Below are 26159 nucleotides of genomic sequence, written 5' to 3' on the forward strand. Positions count from 1 at the left end.
GTTCCGCACACACAGCTCAAAGTTATATTATAAACGAGCTAAAAGTTATTATAGTGCTGGAAGTTAACTGAATATATTTACATGTTAAATGGGTTTTGTGTTTTTTAAAATCATACCCAGGCTACTGCTTTTAATCCACCATAGTTTGGAGGCAAATATTCTACTTTGTACTCAAACACATTTATTTTCATGTTTTACTATTTAACTTTTTTTTTTGCAGTTAAAATAATACACATCAACTAATAAATTATGCTAAATTATTGTAGAGGTTCCCAAATCGTGTGCCAGCTTAATGCCATAACTAACAATCTCAATAACTGTCAAACTTCAGACATGAACACAAGTGTGTGAAAACCGCTGATTATGTTAACCAGTTGTGTATATAAAGTATTTTTAACATTAGCTCCGGCTTCAACAATAAAGTGAAATAAACCACTGATCGATCAATGATCAATCAATGTTAGATTGTTTCATGGGATTACTTTGCCATCATGTGCATTTTCACTTGAGGTATTTTCAGTTTATCTTGATGCTAATTTTAAAATAAATGGGAACTGGAATGCAGGTGTTTCACTTAAGGGTATTTTTACACTTTAATGTAACTATCCATCCATTTTCTTCTGCTAATCCAACTTAAGAGTCACAGGTGGGGGCTACATCCTATCCCAGCTGCCATAGCATGAGAGTCAGTGTACACCCTGGACAGTCCATCATACACATACACCTAGTTTAGAATCACCAGTTAACCTAACCGTACTACTGCATGTCTGATTTTCTGATTTCTCAAGAGGCCCCTTTGAATGTCTTAGCCACCACATATTCTAAAACACACATAAAAAAGACCCAAAATATAAAAATAGATTTTTATTTTGATGTCATAAAGAAATCTGTTGAACTGAGAAAACGTTCATGATAACTTCACTGGCAAAAACTCTATCTCACACACACCCAGTAAAAAATTATTTGAATACCACAATGTATTCACAGAAAGTGTCATTCACTATTAAGTATGGTGCTGTATGGTTATTCACAGTAAATAGTCATGTTCGGTTGACAATACAGAGCCTAGATGCAACACTGTGCTGCCAGTAGTCTCAGAGTCTCCTTGGTCCTTCTCTTCCTCTGGGCTGATTGGCTGATCAAAAGTTAGTTCGCCCGAGTCCACCAGTTTGGATGAGATATTTAAAGGTTCTCCTTCTTCACAATCAGGCAACTGCTGCTTGGAAATAAAGTCAGACTTGAAAAGGGCCTGGATCTGGGTGAGAAAGGAGTCTCCCACCTCATCTGGGAGGGGTTCCAAGTACCTTGCCAGTGATGCCAGCATCTACATGGGGAAGGTTGTGTAGTTAGGCAGACATTAAAACAGTAAAAGCAGCTCAAAGTCAGTCCATATAGTCACTGAAATTTGCAAACTGGGAGGACTGATGGTCGAACTGACCTTCTCCAAACATGTGAGATGGGAGTCTCTCCGGAATAGTCTGTCCATCTGCACACTCCTGACCAGCCACAGCAAAAATAAAAAATAAAATGCTTAGACACACCACCAAAAAAAATTTCAATAAAATTTAGGATCAGCTTTGGGGCATCAGTTCAAGATTCGACAATACAGACTTGTGTCTCACTCACCCTGGTGCTTGAGAATATTTGTGGATGATCCACTGAGCCCTCCTCATCGTCTGCTCCCAGTTGGGGATGTCTTGTGATGACAGGAAGTCGAATCTGTACGGCAGCTCTGGGGAGGAACAGAGGCTGAGAGACTGAGCCAGAGGATAAAGTGTGTTACTGCGTACACAAAATCACTGACCTACATTGTCAGCTTGATTTCAAAGCCTCTTGATCTTAGCTGTTTTGAAGTTTGAGTCATGTACGTGTGTGTTAGACTTACTCTGGGGGCCTGAAGGCTCCTGGTTCTCTTTTACCAATAAGCAGGTCGTCTGGGAGTGGGGGGAGGCGTTAGCTGGATCATATGGGCTCACTATCATCCCAATAAACGGGGCTCCACCACGTGAAAAATAACTCTGAAAGATTAAAAATAAATAAATAATAATAATACCAGAAGTGAAAATAAAACCAGAAGTTCACAAGTAAGTCAGGTGCAAACTTATTTCATTCAGTCAATTTTACCTGGAATTGGTGCTGCGTGTTTATGTCTCGCAGTGAAGGGTTAGGGTGGAAGGAGGGATGCGAGTGGTACCAGCCCACTACACTGAATCCCAGGGATGACAGCACATCACAGGCCTGTGTCTGAGACACTGGATCCATCTCACACTGCAGACCTGTGCTCACACTGTTACATGGCTCTGCTGCACAGATCTAAACACAGATTTATTAATCACAAAATATATTTTTCTGAATATAATGTTATTAAAAGTTTTATCCTGTTTGTCACATTGGTTCAGACTTCTTGACCTACCTTCAGTACTTTTGCTTCTTCATTAAAAGTTCCACCTAGCAGACCAATGACTTCCCCCCTTGACACGTGTGCATGCTGATTACAGAAAAGTTATCTGTCAATATAGGTAAAACCTGTTGTACATATATGAAAAAAACTAATCAGCTTGTGATTGTGTGTATAACATACCATATCCATGATGAGAAGAGTCTCAGCACAGACTATAACCTGGAATGGTTCCTAGGGTGATCAGTAAAGAACAGCTTAGAATAATTGATGACTACTTTGGAGAAAGGATCCTCTTAGTTTATGGAACAAAAAAATATATAAAAAATATAAATATAGGTATATCTAATAACCCAGTCACCTACTATTTTCTTAACTCCTTATCCAACATAGGCTGGGCTGAAGTATATTCCAGTTGACATAGGGCAAGAGGCAATGAGCACCCTGGAGAGTCTGCCAGTCCATCACAGGACCAACAACAGACACACTGACATCACACTGAATTTAGCTTTGCCCACCTAACCTGGGATGTGTGCTTTCAATTGGAGCAAAGGCACCATTAGAAGTCCTGTGGTGGTATTCATGTGGATGTAATTTTGACATGTACCACCCATTTACTGCAGATTAAGCATTCCCCATCCCCATGAAAATGGCACTTCCCCATTAGTCTACCCCAGTTGGACTAATTACACTGAAAAATCTCCTGAAGAATTTCTCAAGAAACATGACAAATACTCTAGTATCCATTCTGTATCTGCAAGATGCAACAGAACAAGCCTGATCAATGGAGGCCACGCCAATTACAGACACATCCAGGATTTTTCAGGGTTTTTTTTTTTTTTTAAAGTGGTGTGGTTAGTCAGTGTATCGGTGAAAAATCTTGATAAGAATGATCACTGACCTTTATATCCTCTTCAAAAGATCTGCAGGGAATCAGCTGGAAGGGGTCAAAAGAGCTGGTGGATAGAGTGGCATTATAAACATCCACATCATAAACCTCCTTGTGTTTATAATTTGGTACATTTTGCATCAGTCCACTGTGCTCACCCTCGGTATCTGGACATTTTGTAAGGTTTAGGCTGCTTCTTCATCTCCTCTCTCCGCAGAGCTAATTCTTCTGCACTTAGATGCTGATAAAGAAAAAACACAGAATCAGTAAACATCATTAGTAACAATCTATGTCGTAATTTGATTAAAAGTTGTTGTGCAGTGTCCATACCTCATATGTCTGTCCCTCCAAGTCTTTAGCATCACACCAGTTCCCCCAAATGTCCCGCACACGCCGCTTCCTGGTTCGCTACAACCAGTCAGAAGTTACAAGTCAAGTTCTGGCATGCTTAAAATTTAAATGCTTCCAGTGTCAGAGTCTATTGCTTTATGGGTACCTACCATGCTCTGCAGCCTCTGGGCGAGCTGATAGGCCTCCAGTACATCTTTGCCTTCCTTATGCTTGGAGCGGTCCATCACCTTTGGACGATTGTACACAGCTTGCTCTACAAAAAGGAAGTCAGAGCTTTAACATCAAAAAGAAGATAAAAATTCACAGATCAGAAGACCAAAACCAGATACTGTAAAAGATTCAGAGACACAGACTTACCGCAGTTGAAGTTGATTGCTCCAATGAGTTCCAGATAGGTGTGTATTCTCCCAATGCAGTTGACATCTCCACAGTTCTTTAGACCAGGGCGGACCGATGTCTTGTTTAGGTACTTAGGCTTGCTCTTCAACCTAGTGGACAAAAACAGTAATAACCACTTTCTGTGCAAAGTTGTGTAAACAAAGATATCGAACATGTATGCTTAGTTTACCATTGATCCAGGATATAGTTTCTAATCTTCAGATATCTTTCAGGGGTTTTTGATGGTCGCCCCTCAAAGAACTCTGGGATAGCCTGCTTCTCATCCTCGGTGATGGTCTCTGTGTCCATCTCTATTTCTTGTTCAGGGGCGTTCAGCTCCTCCTCTTCATCATCTTCATTCTCCTCCTCCTCCTGGTCTTTGTATGGTCTATCATTTAGATTCTTCTCAAACTTGTCAGCAGAATCTAGGAGATCAAAATGTGTGTTATTAATTTGTCCTATGACTGTGAGGTAAATACACAAAACACAGTAAGTGTGAAGCACCCATTCCATCACTGTAGGCTTCTTCCAGTTGAGCAATCCCTGCTGAAAACATCTCCTTTGAGTCTGTATGAGGGGGTGTCTGACAGCTTTGTGGAAATACCGATGCCATCTTGTTGACCTTCTCATCTTGCTCTGTTACTCCAGGATCTTCTGAGCAACCAGGGAAAGATGAGAGTTGAAGACTTTGTGGAGAAAGAGAGCTGTGGCTGGGTTTCTCCTTCGTCTCCTGGATGCTCTCTACCCCACTCAAACTTACATGTTCTTCTGTGGGGCTTTGACTCCCAGAGTCTGTTTTCTCCTCAGGCCCACAGTCACTACTGAGGACTGCCAGCAGTTTATTGCCTTCTTCATCATCACTCATGTCGTCAGTGATGTCTACATCCTCATCCTCATCGTCAGAAAGCTTCTCTATGCGGACAGCGTTGGCAAGAGTAGACACTTGACTGGAGGTGGGCTGAGGAGGTTGTAGGTGTATTATGGGAGCTACAGAGGGAGCCGCAGGACCAGGTTCTGATTTTGCCTGAAAAATGTGTATACGAAAGTCTCTTTATTCTTTACTTTTATTTTCCAACATACCATTGCTAAGGACTCATTCTGGTTGCATATGAGCATATGTAGTTTGACTAAATTGCAGGTTTATATCTGCGGATGACTACAATTAAGCTTACATAACAGAAACCTGTCTTGTGCTGTTAGTATAATCCAGGTGGACTTATGTTTACCTTATGTTTAAAATACTGCCTGGCGTAACTCTTGACTTGAAGAACGGTACGGCTTTCCATAAGCTTAGCAATCTTAGTCCACCTTCGACCAAACCGAGCCTGTAGAACAACACACCTCAGCAACTTAACAATTTGAACAATACACACAATCTGACTCACTTAAAACAATTATTGAATCCATTAAAGGCCGACCTTCCCAAACAGAAATGATATTTCAGACACAAAAGTTAACTTGCAGAGGAAGCATACCAGGCCTTCCTCAAACAGTTCTTTCTCCTGTTGGGACCATCGAGAGGCTGAACCAGAAGACGAAGCCAGGTTCTTGGCCGGAGACCTAAATGTCCACACATAGAGGGGTTCATGAATACCAAGCAAATGAGGAATCAGTGTAGTGCGATCATGGTGAAGGCTGATGGAAGAAATCACTCACTTTTTCACTTTGGGGTTTTTGTGAGCATCACTGTGCCAAATGTGGTCAGGAATCTCCTTACCTGTCAGGTAATATCTTCAATTATAGTTAAGGACAACTGATTTCATAACCAGCAACAAAACTAGTATTTAAACTATCTAAATCTATGTAGCTACTGGTTGAAACTACGTTGAGATGTTTTCAGTTACTCGTGCACTAACAGGACAAGTGAACATAACATATAACACATTACCCCACTATAATTCCATTTACTAGGTCAAGCGTTACTTTTTTTTTTTCTTTTAATTTGTCATCTGTCTGTATATTTAAATTACCCACAGCATGGGCTAATATTAGCTATTAGCTCCCAGCTGCGTCCTGTGATTCCTGTAGTTAACCTCAATGCATCACTGTGTGGTGCGTTTAAAGGCAGTAAAAGGATACTGTTCCTCTAGCAGCATCCTCTCTATCACCTCTCTGTTCTCCGGGCTGATGGAGCTGTCCAGCTCCCAGGGCTGTACAAACGAGAGACGGAGAGTCAACACGAGCACCCGACGCAGGTAGAAAAACAACTGAGCTTGAAGAAGTCATACCAATATCCAGGCGCTGCTCTTCCCCGTAGGCTGCATGAACTGCTCCTGCACCAAACCTCCTCCGTCCATCTCCCTAAAACAGCGAGGAAAGAAGCTGTGATCAGCAGAGCAGACGCACACCATCCAGCCGCCTACAGAGCTAATGCCAGCTGCTGTTATCCTGCCTGCGCCAACATCCGGGTCACCGCTAACTCGCGTAGACCACAGCACAGAAGCCCACCAAACAGCACAGCCATCAATTAATCCAAATAAGCAGGCGTTATTACCCAATATTGTTATCAAAGTCATCTCCTTCGATGTCAACATCCACCTCGTCCTCCATGTTACTCGATAAACGTAAACAGCTGAGAGAAAACAGAGAAGGCGCGCTGAAGGAGAACAGAGGGCAGTGTGACTCACAGCGACACCCTGTGGCTGGATGTCGTTTAATACGTTTAATGTTGCTTTACTGCCACCTTCTGGTTTAAATTCACCTTAAAGTGGGCTTATTATGCTTTTTTATTATTATTTATATTGGACGCTTATAATAAAACCTTGTTAGCCTAAGGTTCAGGCTTCAGAGTGCTCTAAATGCGCTTATTTCTTCTCTTGGATCTATATGATGTCATATGTCATGTCATGAGACCTTTTACAGCAGCGGTCCCCAACCCCCGGGCCTCGGACCGGTACCGGTCCGTGAGTCGTTTGGTACCGGGCCGCGAGAGTTGAGGCTCAGGTGTGAAATGTATGGTTTTCAGGGTTTTTATCAGTTTTCAGCGTTGTTTTGTTACCGTTTTTATCGTTAACTCGGTTTTCCTGGGTCTTTTCACGTGTGTTATGAATAAATCTTCTTTTTTTCGGTACCGGTACTAGTTTTATTTTGTTGTATTCATCCGCGACACCTTAAAGGCCGGTCCGTGAAAATATTGTCGGGCATAAACCGGTCCGTGAGGCAAAAAAGGTTGGGGACCGCTGTTTTACAGGATATCATGAGCACAACAGCCCCAACTACCCACTCTTAAACCTTCTGTTTAATGGCGGCAGCAAGTCAGCCTAAAGGGAAGCTGTCCCTGCAGTAAGAGGAGGTAAAAATGGCTCATTTTAGACCGCGAATCATTGTGATGCTCGCCGCAAGATAAATAAGTAAATAAATAATAATTAGCATAAGATGTGCACTTTAATGTTCAGTTTTATTAGACTTCTAATTCATCAAATTAAAACATATACTGCTATTACATATGTAATATTATATATTTTATTGATAGATTTCTTCCCCCAACGTAATATAGCTGGATAGTGATTTCCTAGAAACTCATAGGAATGAGTAGGCATAAAAGCCCGGGGAGGGTTGAAAGTCAGTGAAAAAAGAAAACAGCTTTAAATATGAGGATTCCTTTTAAAACTTACATTCATTGTCTACCAGAGGTTTAGAATCCTTTCAGATGCAGCATATCCACATTTGGTGATATCTACAGCATTTTGATATGACCGAATCTGTTTCCCTTCCCTTGAGATACTGTGCTAGATCTTTACCACAACCACCTTATTCCTTCTTCAGGGATCTTCACTGACTTGGACTATGCCATTTGCCTTGAGACGGTTTTGAGTTATTATCCATTAGCACTATAAAGCTCTGTCTGATCGGTTTTTGCATAATTTTGCTGAATCTGAGGAGAGAGTATAGCCCCGTGCTACTTTTGTCAGCAGTCACATCAATAAACTAATGATCCATTTAATGTGGCAGCTATACACACCCATGCCACAGCATTGCCCCCACCATGTTTGACAGATGATGCAGTATCCTTTGTGTCATGTGTTCCTTACCTTCGCCACATTTTGCTCTGTAACCAGTGGTTTACAGCTTTTTATAAACCCTCTGTATTTGCATTTTTGAAAGTTTCTCTTAATTGTAAATTGAGGACATGCCTCTCTCTTTGAGGGTGTTCCTGATTTGGTTAGATATTGTGAAGGGTTTTTCTTGGTGTTGCTGAGCTGGACAGCGTATTCATTCTTTTTAAGAATGCGCCAGATTGTTGATGTGGTCGCTCCTGATACTCATTTTATCATAAAAGAACAAAGCAACAGGTGTCATATGGCCATTAATTGCTTTTTAAGTCAACTGTCAAATTACTTTTAAAACTGAGGATGGGGTTCTATGAATGAAGTATGTGTATATACCCAAATCTGTATACTGCTATCACTACTTTTCTTTATTAAAATGTTTCCTGCCTAGGGACAACAGACGTAAAATAGCAATTATGCTAAAATCTGTTTAAATCTCATAGTTCTTTACCAACATCCATCAAATGAGAAAATGAAACGACACCAATGAAAGACAAAGAAACAAAAACATTTTATTTAGAAAGAATTCACAGTTTCTAATGGCACTACAGTTTTTTGTAGTAACTCACTCCTGCTCAAAAATACTGTGCAGCTCTTCAGAGTACTCACAGAGACAAAGAGAGGGCGAGAGAGAGAGAGACAGAGAGAAGGTAGCACTTGACATAAAGGGTAGAAAAACAAAAAGGCATAAGGAGTCATACAAAGTGCACACTGAGCGTTTAGAATTTCTCTCAAAGTGCTTTCTTGTTGTTTGCCGTGTTATGTGTTTAAATCGATTTAAAGTAGTCTTTTTCATAACACAGACACACACACACGAGACAAGAAAAAAATAATCTCACATGCGTACAGGTTTACACACAAACATATTACACATTCAAACAGGGATTTAAAAACAAACAAAAAAAACAAAAACACATACTCTGGATTTGCTGAGCTCCTGGAACATAAGTAATCACATTAATAGTGTTCTGAATTGGATTAATCTTTACTGCGTTCCCTTTTATTCAGCAACAATTAATTTCTTCCTCACAAACCACTGCTGTCATTCGATGTGGGGCAAACACGTGACATCAAAGAGCGATGACAAGAGAATAAAAGACGTAAAAGGAGTGTACGGCCAGAGTAAGAATGCGCAAGAAAAAAAAGCTAGACAGAAAAGCAGGCAAGCAGAATGAACAAGCATTTGAAGCTAATAGGAACATGGTAGAATGGTTTATCAAAGCAGGCATATTTAAAGTTTTCTTCACAGTCACAGACAGAAGTCGTGCACAAGGGGTCAGAGGTGACATTTCTGGATAAAGATATGTAAGGAAAGAAGAGCAGTAGAAGCTGGTCAGAACAGGTAATGACACTCTTATGGGATGGTAGCATTAGAAGAAAATTCTGTCTGTCAAGATGTCCAACGCCAACCATGCAGAACCTTTATGAAATTGCATAAATAGAGAGGGGGATAAAAAAAAAAACCCTATTAAATTTATTCTTTAAAAGCAAACAAAAACAAATATGCTCCTGTCAAATCTGCAACTTCCTGCAGTGTTTTTGCTGAATTGTTATATTGAATATACATTAACAAAACAGCCAGGGTAACATAAAATCAGTTAGCCAATCCAGCAGAGATGCTGAAAAGGCAAAGACGACAGCACAGTACTACAGTCATCATTATAGCCTCTTTTTTTCCTAAATAAAGCATCTCCAACTTTCCAGCAGCTCTGAACACACACAGAAGCAGCAGCGTGTTCCTAACATACATGTAACCTCTAACTGTTATTCTGTTGGATATAAAATGCGATTGGTGTCCGATATTTCAGGCTGAGCTGAGTACAATTAGAAGTTGTTATAAGGTAAGATAAAACGAAAGAAAGCAAATGTGTTTGAGCCATCCACCATGACTGTATGTGTCAGTACCACTGAGTAATAAGTCTATGTAACAAACTTGCATTGAGCCACTGTGACGCTGCAAGACTGGGAGACTGGCAAACCAGCAACTAGATTAGAAAATTCTCTGTTCATTTAAATAAATAAATAGATAAATAAAGCTGATCTGTCAGACCCATCTGCAAGGTCCACGAGAGGGTGTGCGTGTGTGTGTAAACATTCAGCTCCGTTATCCAAGGTTACCCTACAGTAAACTGTGCCCTTAACAGGAAACACTTAGCCCCATACTGGCTCTGACAGCAACTCAAACAAGCCGAACCAGCAATGCTAAGAGAAACATGGCTCAGTTACAAATGAAAGAACTGTAAAAGTAATGAAACAATTATATTACAGCTTCTTGCCTCTGAGCTGTTTTATCAGTTACAAAATCTAATGTGACAGCGTTTTTGGGCCCAGCCCAAACTAACTGAGCAGGGTCTACAGGAGCTGGACTGCTGCTACTGTATTTGTTTTATGAAGTTAAATGAGACACTTAAAAAAAGAAAAGAAAAGGGCTAACACATTCATGTAGACTTTTCTTCATTCAGCTCTCGTGGTTGGTTTGGAACAAACTGACAGAGACAGAAGGTGAGAACGAGACGGTTTTACCCACTGGTCCCAAACAAACACCTGCAGTCATTTCGAGACTAAGGCAGGATGGAAAAGGTTAAATGATGGCAAAGAAAGACAGGAGGAAATAAGGATAAGAGAAGTCATTTGTCATGCTCCACAGTCCTCTTTATAATGATATATTTCATCCCAAAGAGCAGCCTAATACTTTTCAAGGAACACAGAGTTGAGACCAGCACCTCTCCTCACTGTGCTCAGAGTGGGGAAATGAATTCACTGGTGCTCCACTTTCATGGGTCAAATGTGCTTATCCAGTAGAAAAATGAAAATAAAATAAAATCTCTCAAACACACATCAATAGTTTTGACTCTTCTTGGTGTTTCACTTCCTATCACAGTGTCTTTTTGTGCACATCAACAACTGTTTAAATTTCATGTTTTTAAGAGAAGGTCTAGAACAGATATAAAGGCACATAACCGTAAACGGGTCTTTGACAGGAGTGAATAAGAACTGAATGACATCGAGCTACTGCTGCCATAGCCAATTCAGTTCCACGGTGCGCCTGGGTGCTCATGGGAAATGTGGTTCTTTGGGATGTGGTAAGACCTCTTCTGTCTGTCATGTCTGCTACCGTGTAGTGTGTGCACAGGTGTGAGCAGATAATCGTGTAAAGGTGACGCGTGAGGATTCAGACATGTCCGGTGACGGCTGTCACCCCGATGGTCCCGACACTCATCTCCTTATTTCCCTTCATAAGCTGCTGCAGGCTGGGCAGAGAACCAACGCTCCCCGCTGGCATGTGCGGGAACTGCAGCTCGGTCTGTCGAGACTTCCGCCGCTTCGTTGAGCGCTTCTCCTGACGGGACTTAGCAACCGGCTGGCTGAGGGGGAAAGAAAGGCCGTGGCCGTTGCACACGCCATCAGCGGGGAAGACGGGAGAGGGAGGGGGGAGCCGGCTAGCGTACGACTCCTCAGAATGGGTGGACGAGCTGCAGCTGCTAGTCTCTGAGGGGAACTCCTTGGAGGCACGACGGGGCAATAACACCTGGGGTGTTGAAGGGGGAGGAGGCAAGGGAGGAGGAGGTGGAGGAGGAGGAGGAAGAGGAAGGGGGCGTGTTGAGGATGGTGGCGCAGGGAGACACGGGTGAAAGCCGTTACACTTGGGATCCCCGTTAGTGAGGAGAGCAGAAGGATCGAATGCCTTCAGAGTCTCAACTTTGTCCAAAGACTTTGCCTTGCAGCGTTTTTTCTGCAAGGTAAACATAAGAGATGGAGAAATTATTTAAGAAAGTTCAGCAGCAAACTAAACATCTAATAATGTTAAGTCACAAACAATAGCCGGAGGAAGGTGGGAAAGTTCAAAAGGGAATGATGGAATTTAAAAATGAGGGGGAAAAACAAAAACACATTACTCAATCTGCTTCTCTAAAAATATTAAAAACTTGAGGCGAATAAAGCTGGCAGTGTACAAACAAATACACACACACTGCAAGCCAAAAAGTTGCTAAGGGGCATTTCGCTAATTCTTTTCACTGCTCAGCTGATACCTCATCTCATTTACTCCACAAAATAAGGAATTCCCTTTTCTAAAACAGACGTATTAGAAAGACTCATTGAGACTACAAAAACACACAGTACTTGTATACGATGGCCATCACAGCCAACAGACACTGTACCTTTTTCTCTGGAGAAAACCTTAGAGGTTCTACAATGTACAAGTCATCTGGACCTACTGGGGAGGGGAGAAAGGGGCTAGGTTAATGATGGAATGGGATACAGGAATACATACATGTAATAAGCATGAAGCGACCTTGCAAGTAGTTTTACAGATGAAAAGGCATAAATCCATATTGTAGTAATAGCTTGTTGTCAAAACAAGATTTAGCACAATAATTGAGGCTGAAATCATAGAAAAGCAGGTGTTGTTTTTATTAAGGAATACTACTTGCAAATGTCTACCATGAGCCAGCAAAGCATTGTGCTCTATTATTACGCTCCTTATGCCTGCATGTGGCGAGCTGGCAATGACAGCCTCCCACCCTCAAGGGCAAACTCTCTCTCACACATACGCATGCACGTCATTAGGGGGTAATGAACAGCAGAGGGAGTTTAAGGTTTCAAGAGCTGATACTTATTGCTTGCACCAGCCTTTCCCTGTGGGCGTGTGTTGCTTTAGGCGGTGGCAACAAGAGGGATATCAGTCACTAAACCTGGCAACATTTCTTAAAAGCAACAGCAGAGGTACAAAGAGTGAGCGATGGAGAGAATAAAGCAAGGCTAAGTAGTGTTTGGATGGGGAGAGTTATGTGGCAATAGACGCAGTGATCAAAAGCAGTTAGCCTGAAAGTGCCTAAAGGCAAGATTAGATGAGGTTTGCAGCGTGACTGTAGTTTCAGATCTCAATGCTGCTTATGTTTCAGGTGGAAAATCAAAGGGAGGAAAGATATGGGTAAAACAAAAGTGTGTTGGAGGAGAGATTTTTGAAAAGTGAATGGGCACGTAGGAAGAAGACCTCTTACCTTCTGTAGAGGACAGGTGAAACGACTTGGAGCGAACAAGCGGGCAGGTCACCCTGCGCTTCAGGCTCATGTCATCGTAAGAGGAGAAGCATCTGATAAGGGGGGAAAAATGACTGACATTTACAAGATGCCACATTCATTCCTTGATTGTCAATCTTTCTACAGTTAGTAGCAGGGCGGGAATGACAGCAACTGACAGACAACAGCTTCAGTATTCAGTCTAATAGGAAAACACTGAACAACACTTAACAAATGTCATAGCAAAGCTTCAGAAATAAAATATCCTATTCATGCATGTGGGTGACAAACCTCTTGGGGCTGGGGTAGTGGTTGCTCTTGGGAAGAGCAGTAGAGTTGGTGCTGGGGCTGGGGGTCGAGCTGCGGCAGCACTGCAGACACAGCAGGATCCCCAGAAATAGACACAGAACCAGAGAGACCACCAGGTAGCTCTGACGGTCCGATACCTGCAGAGGACGAGTTCAGCAGTCAACAGTGAAACAATGCACAACACATCACAAACATTCAACAGCTACGTCGACTTATGATACAGTGAGTGGTCCTTTCCCCAGTTGTGATGTTTTGTACCATGTCCTCCATGACTTTACTCCAAAAGCACTTTTAGTTTGGCCTAAACACTGTATGCAAAAGGCCCAGTGTATTTAAAAAAAAACAAACAAAGAAAGAAAGAAAAACCAGGACAAACTACCCACAAGTTGTTATTCTAGAAAGGATACACAAACTTTATCCTCTATCCTTTTTACTGTAACTGCATTTAATCCATGTGGGCTCAGAAAATGTGCTTTTGGTGAAAAGTCAAAGCCAAACATGTTGAAATATTCAGGTCAGAAAAATGCTTTCCCCTCAAGTCAAACTCTACACGTGTTTTGGAAGAAGCCAAAGACTTTAAATAAACAAAAAACAACGAGACAAAAAAAAAAAGTTAAAGCAGTACATGATGGCCATGAATATTAAGGTTTTACACACACTATACTTCTGTGAGAGAAACCACAAAAAAATCTCAATTTTTTAATTGTCTGTTTATCTACTTATAAACAAACTTTTAAGTAAAATGAATGTTATGTTCCATAATACTTAATTTCGCTTATAGTTACTCCTGATAATATCCTTATATTACCTACTATCTGGCATACTCCATTTCAGATGGATTTCAAGTGCCCGACTACTAAAATCATTACTCCGAACATAAAAATCAAACTTGGGCTATATCTGGAACAGCAAGAGATCTGACAACAGCTGGTGTTTAAACTACATTATGTTAACGATCCAGAATCATCATGTTCTATTTTCAATAGGAAAAATAAATCCTTCTCTGAACACAAGCAACAAGGTTTTAAGCCCAAAACAAAAAGACAATTCTGTTAAAAACTAAGCAATAGAGAGTCTACTCAGCAATCAACAATAGCAACATACCTCTCTCTGCAGCTCGCTGACTGTAGCTGTGAGATTGAGCATCAGTTTAGTGATGTTTTCCAACTGGCTCTGCAGGACTTGGATGGACTCTGTTTGCTTCTGGTCCTGAAAATATACAAAAAAAAAGAAAGAAAAAGAAATGAGTCAGCACAACTGCTCAGCTGTCAGTAGCTGGAGTAAATAAGACTCTTGACTGCAAACATATTTTACTGTGATTAAAGATGATTAATGCAATGAGACCTGTTCCTCAGCAATACGGGAGGTGTTTTGCAGCTTGATGATGGTCTTATTGAACGCTTTCTGCATCTCTTCCATCTGTTTACGATATCTGGAAATCACAGATACATATAAATAACTTCTAATAATCTCTCCCAGATTCCAAATATCTGAAACAAATTAGGACAGTAAAATCTGTACTGAAACTTTGCTTGTTGTTGCAGTTTAGATTTGAAAAGTTCAACATGTCCAGTGGTTTCACCTCTGGCTTAGTTCCTCCAAGTATCTGCTGGACAGACTCATGTTCATCTCCAGAGCTTTGATCCTGTTGTTCAGCCTCATGAACACACTCTCTTTCTGGCTGGATCCGTGGACTGCGCCTCCGTTAACTAACACGCTGTTCCCATTCACTGCTCCACCATTATAATCTCCACCGTTCTGCAGCTCTGCATAGAAGTCTGTAGCCGTCCGCTGGGCGTTGCCATTCCCACTAGCGCTCAGCAGTTCCTCTTCTACGGTCTCTTCCACTCGATGAGGCTCTCCTGTCTGAGGAAGTGAATCAGCCTGCTCCCCGTGGGTCTGGGAAGCCTGAACATTTTGTCTCTGCGAGTCCCCAGTGTCTACGCCTGACTTAACTGAGTCTGTGTGAATGTCATTTGAAGGCAAAGCTGCTGGCAGCTCAGTGGGAGGGGAGATAAAATCCTCAGGTCTTGAAGCAGTGGGAAGAGGCTGAACGGGCTGATCTTTGACAGGAGGAACCACGACAACAGGAGAAGCCGTCTCAGAAGATGGAGATAACGGGGGAGTGCTGGCAGAAAGCGTGGGGGTGACGCTGCTGGCGTGCTGCGTCTTTGGGATAGAGACAGCTTGGAGGGGTGGAGTGGGGACAGGATCTAGGGTTGCGTCTTTAACTAAAGGTAACGAGTTCTCCTCAGGGGTTGGGGTAGGCTGCGTTAGGGAGCTGTGGCTGTCTGAGAAACTCTGAGGGGGGATGGTGGAGGTTCTACTGGGCTCTAGGAGGATGTTGAGCTCGGGAGTGTATGAATCAGGCGTGTCAGTGCTGAGAGGTGTGTCAGTGGTGTACGCCTCACTGAGAGCTTTGCACTCATTTTGCCCCTTCTCATGCACCTCGAGTTCTGGAGCTTTTTCTGTGAGAGGGAGGGCTTCTTGGGTAGGTGTGGGGGCAGGAATAGGAATCAGTGGAGGTGTGTGTGTGAGGACAGGTGTGCTCACAGTAGGGCGAGTCTGTGTTTGAGTGCTAAGCTGCCTCTTCTTAAGGCTGCGCAGTCGCTCCTTGGCCAGCCTGGCAGAGCACCAGCGATGGAGCAGCTCAGGCAGGGTGACCATGCAAGACAGAGAGAGGGAGGAGAAGGAGGAGAAAGGACAGTAAGCCTGGCTCTCCCACTGGTTCCTGTCTGCCTCCTTCCTCATCTCCTCCTCGCTCTTTTCCCCTTCTTCTTCCTCTCCCTCCTCCTCCAATAGAGTAACAGTTGACAGTCTGGGCTCCTCGTCCTCTTCCTCCTCCTCTACTAGAGTGACAATCTGTCCATCCTTATGTGGATCAGATGATGAGTGGGAAGATGTGGAGGAGTCACTAGAGACAGAGACTTCTTCTGTTGTAGGTTGTTCTGGCTTTGAAGGTTGCAGTCTGAAGGAAAGAAAAAACACAAATGTGTTTCTGTGGGATTTGGAGTTGAAAAGCTCATCATCTGGACCTGAATTCAATTTAAAGTAATAAAGGTTTATCTCTGATGGCTCTTACACTGTGTGTAGGGCCTCAGTTGGTTTAGCTGACTCTGTGCTCTCCTTTCCGCTCCCCTCTATGGTTGCGTTACCTGGGGGTTGGAGAAACACACAACAATTAACAAACACAGCACAGCAATAACACTTGGCTGCTGTTTTTAAGATTGCGCAGAACCCTCAAACTTGGCAGTGGCTCGCTTCTTTCCACCCTCCTGTAGGAGGGACAGTGTAGGTGCACAGTCCCTCCAGGCTGGAATGCCCATGTTTAGGCAAAGGGAGAAATGCTGTGAACCAGTCTGTTCCAGTTTGAACTGATTGTGTCTCTCCCAAAATCTCTCTCACTCAGTGGGTGTAAATGGGAATAAGAAATGTCACTATAAAGAGCAAGCAGTAAAAAGACACTAGAGTTGTGCTAATAATTGAAAGGATGAATTTGTGTTTTTTTAATGTTTTTTTTTTTTTTTTAAATCAGCTGTCATAATCAACAGGTTTAAAAAAAAAAAAAAAAAAAACATTCTATAAAAGCATTGATTGATATACCTTTATTAATCCCACAAGGGGAAATTTCATAAAGAAAAATAAGAGTCAAATCTGTTCATAGATTTTTTCCCCCTCTCTTTAATTCAACTCCACTAGAGAAAAGTTGTCTAAGGAGTCATTTTGATAGCGCTCTGTGTGGTAGACAGAACTAGAAGAAAGCTCAGCGTCATAGGCCCAACTCTATCTTAATTTAGCTGAGCTCCTTGCCAAGAAGAACTGAAACAAAGATAGCCAAAGTTCTGCTGAAATACTGCTAGGGACCTCCTGCCAAGAGCCAAGTAAACATCTGGCTCTCTTAGCACATATACACATGAACATTCAGTCTATGCATATGTTTGCACTTTAGCCAAGGAAATAAAGTGACCCAGTTTTTGAAGCAGTTAATCTAAACAAGATGTGGAAAGACAGGCTGGCTGGAGAAAGAGAGGAAAAAGGCAGTCACACAGTAAGAGCAGAGTACAGGAGTGAAAACACAGCATTAAAGTTTGCTTTATAAGTGTTAGATACATTTGAAATTATTTCTTTTAAAGGGATTTCATAAGATAATGCTATACCGTTTATAGAAGAGGTACAACCATAATTTGCTCTGATTTCATTTCACATTAAGGAAGTTTTCATTTAAACCTCAGGAAGGTGTGAAACCTATTATGTAATATGGACGTTTCTTAACCGGAATTTCCAATTAGCTTTTCACACATGCAAGCACGCACTTACACAAAACAAAACCATGTTGGATGGATGATTCATGCTCAACAATCTCAATAAAAGTCTTTTATAGTGCTGACCCGGAAATCCCTCATAACACTTCATACAGATAGATCAGTCATACTACTTGGAGCTAAGGTGTGGCAGCAACATGCAACAGAATTGAAGTCATGATCTTTTCTAACAAGAGAAAATGTGAAGAGGCAGAGGCATCAATGTCAGACTGCTGATTAAATCTGACAAGCAGAGGTGGACCAAGTATCTCTTAAAATCAAGTTATGCAAGTAGTTTGCAAAACACAAGTACTAGAGCAGTTTTACATGTACATTACACACATAAAAAGTAGGCCCGTAACTCAGCATGTATAAAGTTCTGTAGTTGTGTAATTTACTTTAACTTTTAAAAAGACAGTAACAGATCACCTAAATGTGATGTCTATAAAACAGGAAACTTGAGTTTATCAGCTCTTTATTGGCAGTTGAATGGGAAGGCAAACAAATTTTAGCTTATGTTACACTTGTGCATGGATGTGTTTATCCTTTGCCTTACACTTATGCTTAGAGCAGTGCAAATATAAGTTAGTTCAGTGCCCATCAGTATGAATGGATTTATTTTGAGGTTATTTTTTTAAGAAAATTAAAATGAAGCAATATAAATAAGTCTAAGATACTCTGACGAATGTAAGATGGCTGGAAATGTTGACTTGTGCATGGCGTACTGTTCAAGTGTTGCATGTGAAAATGTGATGGTTGAAAAAACAGAAAAATAAACTTTTAAAAAAGTCTAAAAGGTGGCGTCTGAGAAATCAGTACCTCCAGTTTCTGCTCCACTCTCCAGCTCTGGCTTTCCTCCCAGCACATTAGCAGCAATGTTGTTTACCATGTTTAGGATGGCATCTAAAAAAATAAAGAAGAACATGCACGCAATGCATTTATTTTCCATGACATGAGATTTCTGACTGACAGCAGCTTCAGGCCAAACACATATCAAAGCCAAACCACATATTGTGCCATATGTTTTTTCTTTTTTTCTTTACCATTCTCTCTGATGACTGTATTCTCCTTCTATATTATGTCCCCTGGATTTACTGTCATGAGTTTTATTTTAAGCCTTTCCTCCAGGGTCCATCCACTCTGAAGCCCTTTTATGGTTTATGGTTAGAGCTCTGAGACTTGTGTGCACGGTACATTTTCAGGGGTGCACCGTTCCCCTCCTTCGCTAGCTCAGGAGACAGAAGGGCACCAGCAGTGTATTTGTGCATGTGTGTGTGGTTTCCGGAAAAAAAAATAAAGCCAAGCAGCAAAATTTATGCAACCCAAAAAGCCCACAGTGTATACGCAGGATACCAAGTGGGTTAAAATACTTCAACTTGAACAACATGTGAACGAGTTCATACCCAACAGGCCATAAAGTTGGCTGCTGTACCAACAACTGTATAGGGGTCTGAGATAATTGAAAAAACTGTGGCTTTAATACTGTTTTATCCAGTAATAGTGCACAAACATTTACACAAATCATAGAATAGTTCTTCTTTAACATAACAGATTACTGTAGCTGCAGTTTGATGACATGTAACAAAACATTTTTCATGACAGTTGACAAATTTTATTATTCCTATTTTAAATTCGGCCGGTAGGGCTGTCCGCTTTTGTGCTGAAGCCATCAGACCAACATGTTACAGGACTATGATCCAGAGCACAGCAGCAAATATTAAAAAAGAACGAATCAAGGTGCTACAATGGCACCAAGTCCAGACCTCAAGTTATTGCCACTAAAAGTGGTTCAACAAGCTAGTGAACCAGCTAAACTGCATAGATTTCTGTGAAAATCTATTTTTCACGACTGCGTTTATAAGAATGTGTGTGTGTGTACATACTGGTTGCTGAACCAAGCAGGTTTTTAGAGGCCTTGTCTTCTGTTGGTTGGTAGCCAGGAGGATAGTCTGAAGAGAAACATGTGGTAGCAGTTAAATTAAAATCACATTAATTGGAATACAAAGGCAAGAAATTGAAGTAATATATTTGGTAACTACTTTGAAGAATAATGTATTTTGGCTTTTTTGAGCCCGGTGTAACCTATAGATTTGTGGCACATGCACTGGTTTGCACAATGATGAATGTACATGTGGCACTATGTTAAAGATAGAGACATGAAAATAGTAGCCCCCCATTTCATTTTATGCTCAGAGACACTTTCTTTTAGTTAAGGCCAGTGCAATGTCAGTTTTACTGTTGTACAAGTTCCACCAGCAGAGGGCGCTCAGTCCTGTACGCATCGGTAGCTGACGCTACACTAGAAGAAGTAGTGTCAGTGGTGAAGAGGCAGCGTACGGCCTGCGCACCGAAAGAACTGATTAATCAGACATTTTTCTGTTTTTACAGGTAAGCTGGGTGGTTGATAATATGAAACAGAGGTTATAAAAGTGACAGACAGCAGTGACGATTAATGATAAATGTCGTTTGTGCCGAATGTTAAGCTAAAGAGCTAATTTCCAAGTTGGTCCAGTTGTTAGCCTGTGCCGATCCAAGTGTTAGACCGTACCGAAAGTTTGTGAGTTCATTGCAGGTGTATTTTTGGGTTAAAGCCACAAGATATATGTTTTGCACAATAAGAGAAAATGTCAATTGATATATGTTTAGTTCATGAAAAGTGAATGCTGTAAAAATATGTTAAGAAAAACATTTATTTGAAAGAGATCTAGTTTAATAAATACAGTTAAGAAGACAGGTTCATAAATAGATTAAGACAGTAGTAAAAACAAGATAAAACTAATGAGAGTTCACTGTGTTATTCATGTGTGTAATAAGATGTATTTTTGTGATTTAACCAGTTTATAGATGTGGTGCATATGCATATAGAACTGTATAAGTTACTTGTTTGCTACACTAGAAGAAATAGTGTCAGTGGTGAAGAGGCAGCGTACGGCCTGCGCACCGAAAGAACTGATTAATCAGACATTTTTCTGTTTTTACAGTTTTTCTGTAAAAATAAATATGTTGCACGGGAGATGAGTTGGCCCATCATTTCAGCGGTGTAACATACAGTATTAATTCTTTTCATATAAACACATCCATTTCCTGTCTTTTACATACAAATTGTGCATTTGAAATCAACGCCAACATCTTACCATAGTCCTCATCCAAATACTCAAGTCTCTCTGATGGGTACTGAGAATCTGCTATCTCCTCATACTCCTCCACCATGCTGGTACCAAACACCCTACACAACACAAAAACAATGCGTTACACAAACAGACCTACAGAAAAGGTCAAGAGTTGAAATTTCCACACAGCAGAGGCAGTGGAATTTTTTGATGCAGCTCTAAGAAAGCAATGCCACTGGAGAACATTTTGAGATAAAAGATAAAAACTCAAGGAAACTAAACAATGTGTTGGATATGGACGCACAAGTGATGACTGTCTATAAGAAGTATCATCTGAGGGAAATTAACTACAAAACCCCCCCAAAACAATCGTTGTTTTTTTTTTAAAATTCCTTTTTTTTTTCTTATTGTGATTGTGCAGTTAAGTTCCTTGATGTGGACATTCTTAAGGAACCCTCATCATCAGACTCACTGTGCAAGAAAAGACATTTTAGCTGTGTTACAACATTCAGAATTTAATCTAAAACAACAACAACAACAATTAAGGTGGTGCCTAATAAGTAAACAGCAAAATCTAATCGTAACAGACCTTTCATGATATAGTGGAGCTCCTGCAATTACAGCTGTCTGGATAATAATTTGCATTGATGTAATAAAATCAAAGTGACCTGCCAAAAGCTGGTTCGTCAACCCTGCTTATGATAAAGGCGGTTGTGTTTTAAAAGACAGATTCCAGAAACTTTCAAGATCTAATGAAGTAAACTGGAACAAGACAAGACGATAAGACTGTTCTTCAAAAAAACAGAATGGCGTAACTGTTAGAAAATATTAACTTTTATGCCAAATATCATTTTATTTGGTTTTATTAAATAGCGCTTCTTACAATTTGCATAATTTACCCAATCACACAAGCACTTTTTCCTATGCTTTTTCTATGCAAGTGCTTTCTGATATAAACGCATTGGAAAACAACAGTTGGGGTTAGCATCTTGCCCAAGGATAGTTGGCATGCAGACTGGAGGAGCCAGGAAGCAGCTAGGAATCGAACCACCAACCTCCCAATTAGTAGATGAGCTACAGCCACCCATGGGTTGACAAGATTAGAGAAAGGTCTAAGAAGATAAAGGAAATTCTTCAACTTGCCTGATAAGACTGAGGGGACAGAAGTGTTCAGATCCAAAGTGAGAGAGAAGTTCAACCTGCAGGTACAACAGTTAAGCTATTAAACAGTATAAAAATATGCACAACTCCATGAACCCACAATCCACCAAACTAGTAGAACTGCCAAGCTTTGACAGTTTGTGCATGTTTTACTTGTTTATTATCCACATGCATTAAAGATGAAACTCTACTCGCCCATTTTAGTATACAAAAAATAAAAGTGTTCTTATTTCAGCCCATTATAACCTCTGACAGAAAGAGAAGAATGCTAACCTTTATGTACTTGATGAACATCTGATGCGAAAAGAAGACAAAGACAGAAGGAGAGAGAAATAAAACAAGAAAAAGAAATCAGTAAGAGCTGATTCAAGCTACAAGCAAGTCAAGAATCTGTGTACGGTTTCTCTTCTACGACAAACACACAGCTGATATATGCAAGATCACCATTCTGCAACAGTCCACAGGCAAGACACTAAACAGATGTTTCTAACAAGCTGCAAGAAAGACACAAGCGAGACGGAGGGAAAGACAGACTTGCAGGCTCATTACTCATATTTAAAAAAAGAAAAAAAGAATAAGAGTTTTAAGATGCTCAGGAAGTAGAAACTAAAAATAGATGAAGCTGAAATCTTCTTTAAAAAAAAAAACCAAGTTTATGTAATAGAAACAAAACTGGTTCAGAATAGATGTGAATCAACAGTAAGCTCCTACACAAAACACCCACGAGTTACATAAAAAGGGATAATTATCCAAGTATTAATCACCTGCTTAACAAGTCTACACTGAATATTTATTGGCAAAAGTGATTGTAAGGAAAGAGATGGTTTAGAACAGCACCGATTTAGATCACACTTTCAAACCCATTTTTATAGATGATAATGGGCTCATGTTGTGTGAAAGCTCACAGACATAAACAGACTACATAGCCAACCTTTAACACACACACAGCAGATTTCATAAATACAATGGACAAGAAATTTCCTTAGGAGGCCATGTGTATGACAAAAAAGAAAAAAAAAATGATAAAGTTATATCCATCAATGAACACTTTGCCTTAAGCTGCAATTTAAGCAGAAATGAGGCATGTGTGGTTTGACTTATGGATGGAAACAGAATCCCAGATATGGGAGCATTTAGGAAGCTGAGCTTTGCGTAGGGACAAAAACTATTTTAATGCTGCTGCAAGCGCCCTGACAAAAGGATCACAGCTTAATATAAACTCTTGTGTGACATAAGTACAATCCACACAATCCAAGACGGCCAGTCGGGACGCTCACATGTTAAATACAATCAAAACAGCCGTAGAGTTCCTCTACCATGTAAACAGTTACGCCCTCACAGTCACCATAATTTAGCTATTCAAAACATGACAGCCCTGATGTCATCAGTAACTTCCTATGAAGTCATAAGACACTCCCTGGAGCTACACCTTTAACTTACGTATATAAGCATGTCAGTATGTGTGTATATCTACGTCTAAGATTTCTAATATACCACTGGAAATGGGGACATTTTATGTACACTTTATGATATGTTATCATTCTATCTGCAAGTAAACAGGAGTACCTTCACATATTTAGCGTAAAGCTGTTCATCCAATGGGAAGCTCTGGACTATCCGTTCATCACGAGCATGGAATGTTCCCAGCTTTACCCACTTGTTGGTAGGATATCTGCAACAGAGAGAGGGAAAACGTGCGATGTGAATGTGAGGAAGATCGATTTTGTAACATGTCATCTGGCATGACCTCACAGGGTGGATACAAATGTCACTATATTCATGCCATGTCTAAGAGTGGCAATTATCGGCATTATGGAGCAAGACAGCGCTAGATGTAAATCTTTAACAAAGACAACACAAGCCCTGACGGCACTAAATTTAGAGGTGATAATACTAGGGGACAAAAATGAATGGTTTAGAAACTGATTCAATTATAGAGTACTGGCTTTCCCCTCATCTCTAAATGAGTTATGGTGTATAGCTGTCAGTTTCTTGCTAATATTGTAGGATCTTTACCTTACAATATAAAGAGCTGTAAGGCAACTGTTGTGAACTGGTGATATATATAAATACAACTGACGTCTTCTAGGAGGAACTGAATATGATCCAACCAGTGATGATAGAAAGAAAAGTACTTGATTAAAAAAAACCTAAAAAAACAAAAAACATTTAATATTAATTTATTATGAGCAAAATTTTGGATCTTTTTGACTTTACAAAAAATTACGCAAAACTATTGTGAAACTTTATTTAGCCACAACGCAAGTTTGGAAATGGGATACCTGAAAGGTCTATATGCTTAAGTTGATAACCACTATGCATGTCCTTAGCTAAAAAAAAATAAATAATAAAAATTTGTTTTTTAATATTTTTTAGTGACACATTGAGCTTTCCTCTTCATTCGCTAATCTACTGACTTTTGATTTCATGTGGAAATGAACTGAAAACGTGCTACTTTCTATACAACACTAGAAATGTAGATGCAAGGCCTATGCAAATCATTCGAGCAGGTTAGTGCAGCTACGCAGCTTGTGAGATGCATGTTTGTGGGACGGCTTGAGCCTTGCTGCAGCAGTACATAATTTCGTTTTTGGCATGGTGCCTGTTTGTTTCGGTTTTTCCTCCTGCACCTGAGGCGCATGGCTGTCAGCAAAACTGACAGTAAAAAGATCTGTTGATAGTCATACTGATGTAGCAATAAGCAAACATTACATAACTGACTTACTGGTATTAAAGGGTGGGCTTTATATGAATCCTATAGTCATAACAGAAATCCAGTGTGGACCAAAGTATATTATGTCAGTAATTTAAAAGAACATCCCTCTATGAAGCTTTGTGGTTACCATTTTTCACTGCTTGTCAAATGCAAATACTACAAATATCATCGTTAAGATAACGAAATGGCCATTATTAGATAAAAATCGATGCAGGAACATGGATGAGGCAGTTGAAGGGTTGCAGGAGCCGTTACAGGGAAAGTAAATGGTGTGGCGTCGGGCTTACACAGAGCTTTGTCTGCTATAACTGTGTGACAGCATGCTGTGTGTAGTTTTTCAATTGCACACTAGCTTATAAGGAGAAAAAAAAAACAAAAAAAAACAAGTGAATACCTGTCACTGATGGAAACTAGAAAGTCTTTGGGTGTAGATGAGAAAAGCTCAAAGTTTGCAATGTCCAACTGCTTCACTTGAATAGGCTCACAGAGTTCTATCACAAACCTGTAGAGAAGCAAAAAAAAAATTTATGAAAAATAATTAATATAAAACTTGTAAAGCTAAAAATTGGGCTCAGTTAAACCCAACCATTATTGTGGGACCCACCAAATTTTGTTGCTGCATGGATTTAACATGTATAAGTCCATATTCTCCATGAGAATAGCAGACGTGCTCTGAAAGAAGAAGAAAAAAAGTTGAATTAAATCCTACCATCACCCCAACATTGTTAATCTTGCTTGTTTCCTTATACAATTGCAGGCAAAATACTACAAACACGGTTTCATGCGTGCTTAAATGTCCGGTCTCAGCTTAAATGCTAAGCGGACAAGTAAAAAGTCATTTCACACATCTGCTGATGCATAATGACAGCATGACATCTGTCCTTTTGAGTGTGAGGGTTCGTGTTTGTGTGTAGGCGGCAAGGCGTTATGTGCATCTAACCTTGGCCTCACTGTTGGCAGAGAGTATCTTGGCTCCACACTCTACAGAAGCGTAGTTATTCTTGAAGTTTTTCTGGACCTTCTTTGTTGGATGAGGGCTGCTGCTGGTTGAGGTATGGAGAGACTGACCTGGACAGAGAAAGCACTACATTAGGTCTATTCGAGAGCTTTGAAAATGAGTGGTGGCAAACCACAAAGAATAGAGATATTACACAACATGCATAAACACATGCTCCACTGACCACAGCACAGTGTGCATAGCGTGAAAAGGAAGGGGAAAAAAAGAAGGAAGCTATACAGGAACAGAACATAAGGATGTAACTGAGAAAACACGCAGCATACAAACTAGTAGTAAGTAGTCTTGTTTACAGAAGCAATGGCATAAACATGTTGTGTCACAGTCAGATTAACATCAGCAAGCTATTTTTGAGGTGCCTCAGCAAACTTGAAGCTCTGAATCAAGCCACTGAACCCAAACTTAAACAAGAACTTAGTTGTTCATGTGACGTGTCTCAAGTCATCCCTGTACGTGTTGTC

The 26159-nt window shown here is 40.6% G+C and overlaps 2 protein-coding genes across 5 annotated transcripts in view; both read right to left on the reverse strand.

Annotated features, from left to right (window-relative positions):
- Window positions 1-851: 851 nt before the first annotated feature.
- mysm1 (Myb-like, SWIRM and MPN domains 1) lies at window positions 852-6637 on the reverse strand. Its single transcript, XM_031753762.2, has 20 exons — window positions 6511-6637; window positions 6245-6317; window positions 6096-6166; window positions 5673-5747; window positions 5492-5576; window positions 5243-5341; window positions 4521-5040; window positions 4207-4441; window positions 3996-4126; window positions 3788-3891; window positions 3618-3695; window positions 3446-3528; window positions 3300-3354; window positions 2582-2632; window positions 2414-2488; window positions 2125-2313; window positions 1886-2018; window positions 1627-1732; window positions 1439-1496; window positions 852-1324 (listed from the first exon to the last, which is right to left on the reverse strand). The coding sequence occupies exons 1-20, from the start codon at window positions 6564-6566 to the stop codon at window positions 1028-1030; spliced, it is 2574 nt and encodes an 857-aa protein (XP_031609622.1). The 5' UTR covers window positions 6567-6637; the 3' UTR covers window positions 852-1027.
- Window positions 6638-8554: 1917 nt separating this feature from the next.
- Window positions 8555-26159, reverse strand: part of suco (SUN domain containing ossification factor) — a 44533-nt gene continuing 26928 nt past the window's right edge. For 2 of the 4 annotated variants that reach the window (XM_031753758.2, XM_031753761.2), the window contains 17 exons: window positions 25624-25751; window positions 25288-25355; window positions 25078-25185; window positions 23534-23639; window positions 22241-22261; window positions 21950-22005; window positions 20831-20922; window positions 19580-19645; window positions 18516-18599; window positions 16478-16550; window positions 14978-16363; window positions 14740-14827; window positions 14500-14604; window positions 13378-13532; window positions 13069-13160; window positions 12226-12281; window positions 8555-11798 (listed from right to left, as the gene is read on the reverse strand). In XM_031753758.2, coding sequence (XP_031609618.1) covers window positions 11238-11798; window positions 12226-12281; window positions 13069-13160; window positions 13378-13532; window positions 14500-14604; window positions 14740-14827; window positions 14978-16363; window positions 16478-16550; window positions 18516-18599; window positions 19580-19645; window positions 20831-20922; window positions 21950-22005; window positions 22241-22261; window positions 23534-23639; window positions 25078-25185; window positions 25288-25355; window positions 25624-25751 — 3245 coding nt within the window. In that variant the 3' untranslated portion in view covers window positions 8555-11237. The remainder of the gene's footprint in view (window positions 11799-12225; window positions 12282-13068; window positions 13161-13377; window positions 13533-14499; window positions 14605-14739; window positions 14828-14977; window positions 16364-16477; window positions 16551-18515; window positions 18600-19579; window positions 19646-20830; window positions 20923-21949; window positions 22006-22240; window positions 22262-23533; window positions 23640-25077; window positions 25186-25287; window positions 25356-25623; window positions 25752-26159) is intronic. The other 2 variants (XM_031753759.2, XM_031753760.2) reach the window with 2 other exon arrangements.

The sequence above is a fragment of the Oreochromis aureus genome, linkage group 23 (genome assembly GCF_013358895.1).
Source record: "Oreochromis aureus strain Israel breed Guangdong linkage group 23, ZZ_aureus, whole genome shotgun sequence".
NCBI classification, from domain to species: Eukaryota; Metazoa; Chordata; class Actinopteri; order Cichliformes; family Cichlidae; genus Oreochromis; species Oreochromis aureus.

What these genes read in the sequence shown, in the direction of transcription:
- mysm1 (XM_031753762.2), bottom strand. Translation starts at nt 6,566, where the DNA reads ATGGAGGACGAGGTGGATGTTGACATCGAAGGAGATGACTTTGATAAC. An exon ending in AACTGTTTGAGGAAGGCCTG is followed by an intron (nt 5,342 to 5,491) that starts GTATGCTTCCTC and finishes GTTGTTCTACAG; the next exon opens with GCTCGGTTTGGTCGAAGGTG. An exon ending in GGCAGTATTTTAAACATAAG is followed by an intron (nt 5,041 to 5,242) that starts GTAAACATAAGT and finishes CACATTTTTCAG; the next exon opens with GCAAAATCAGAACCTGGTCC.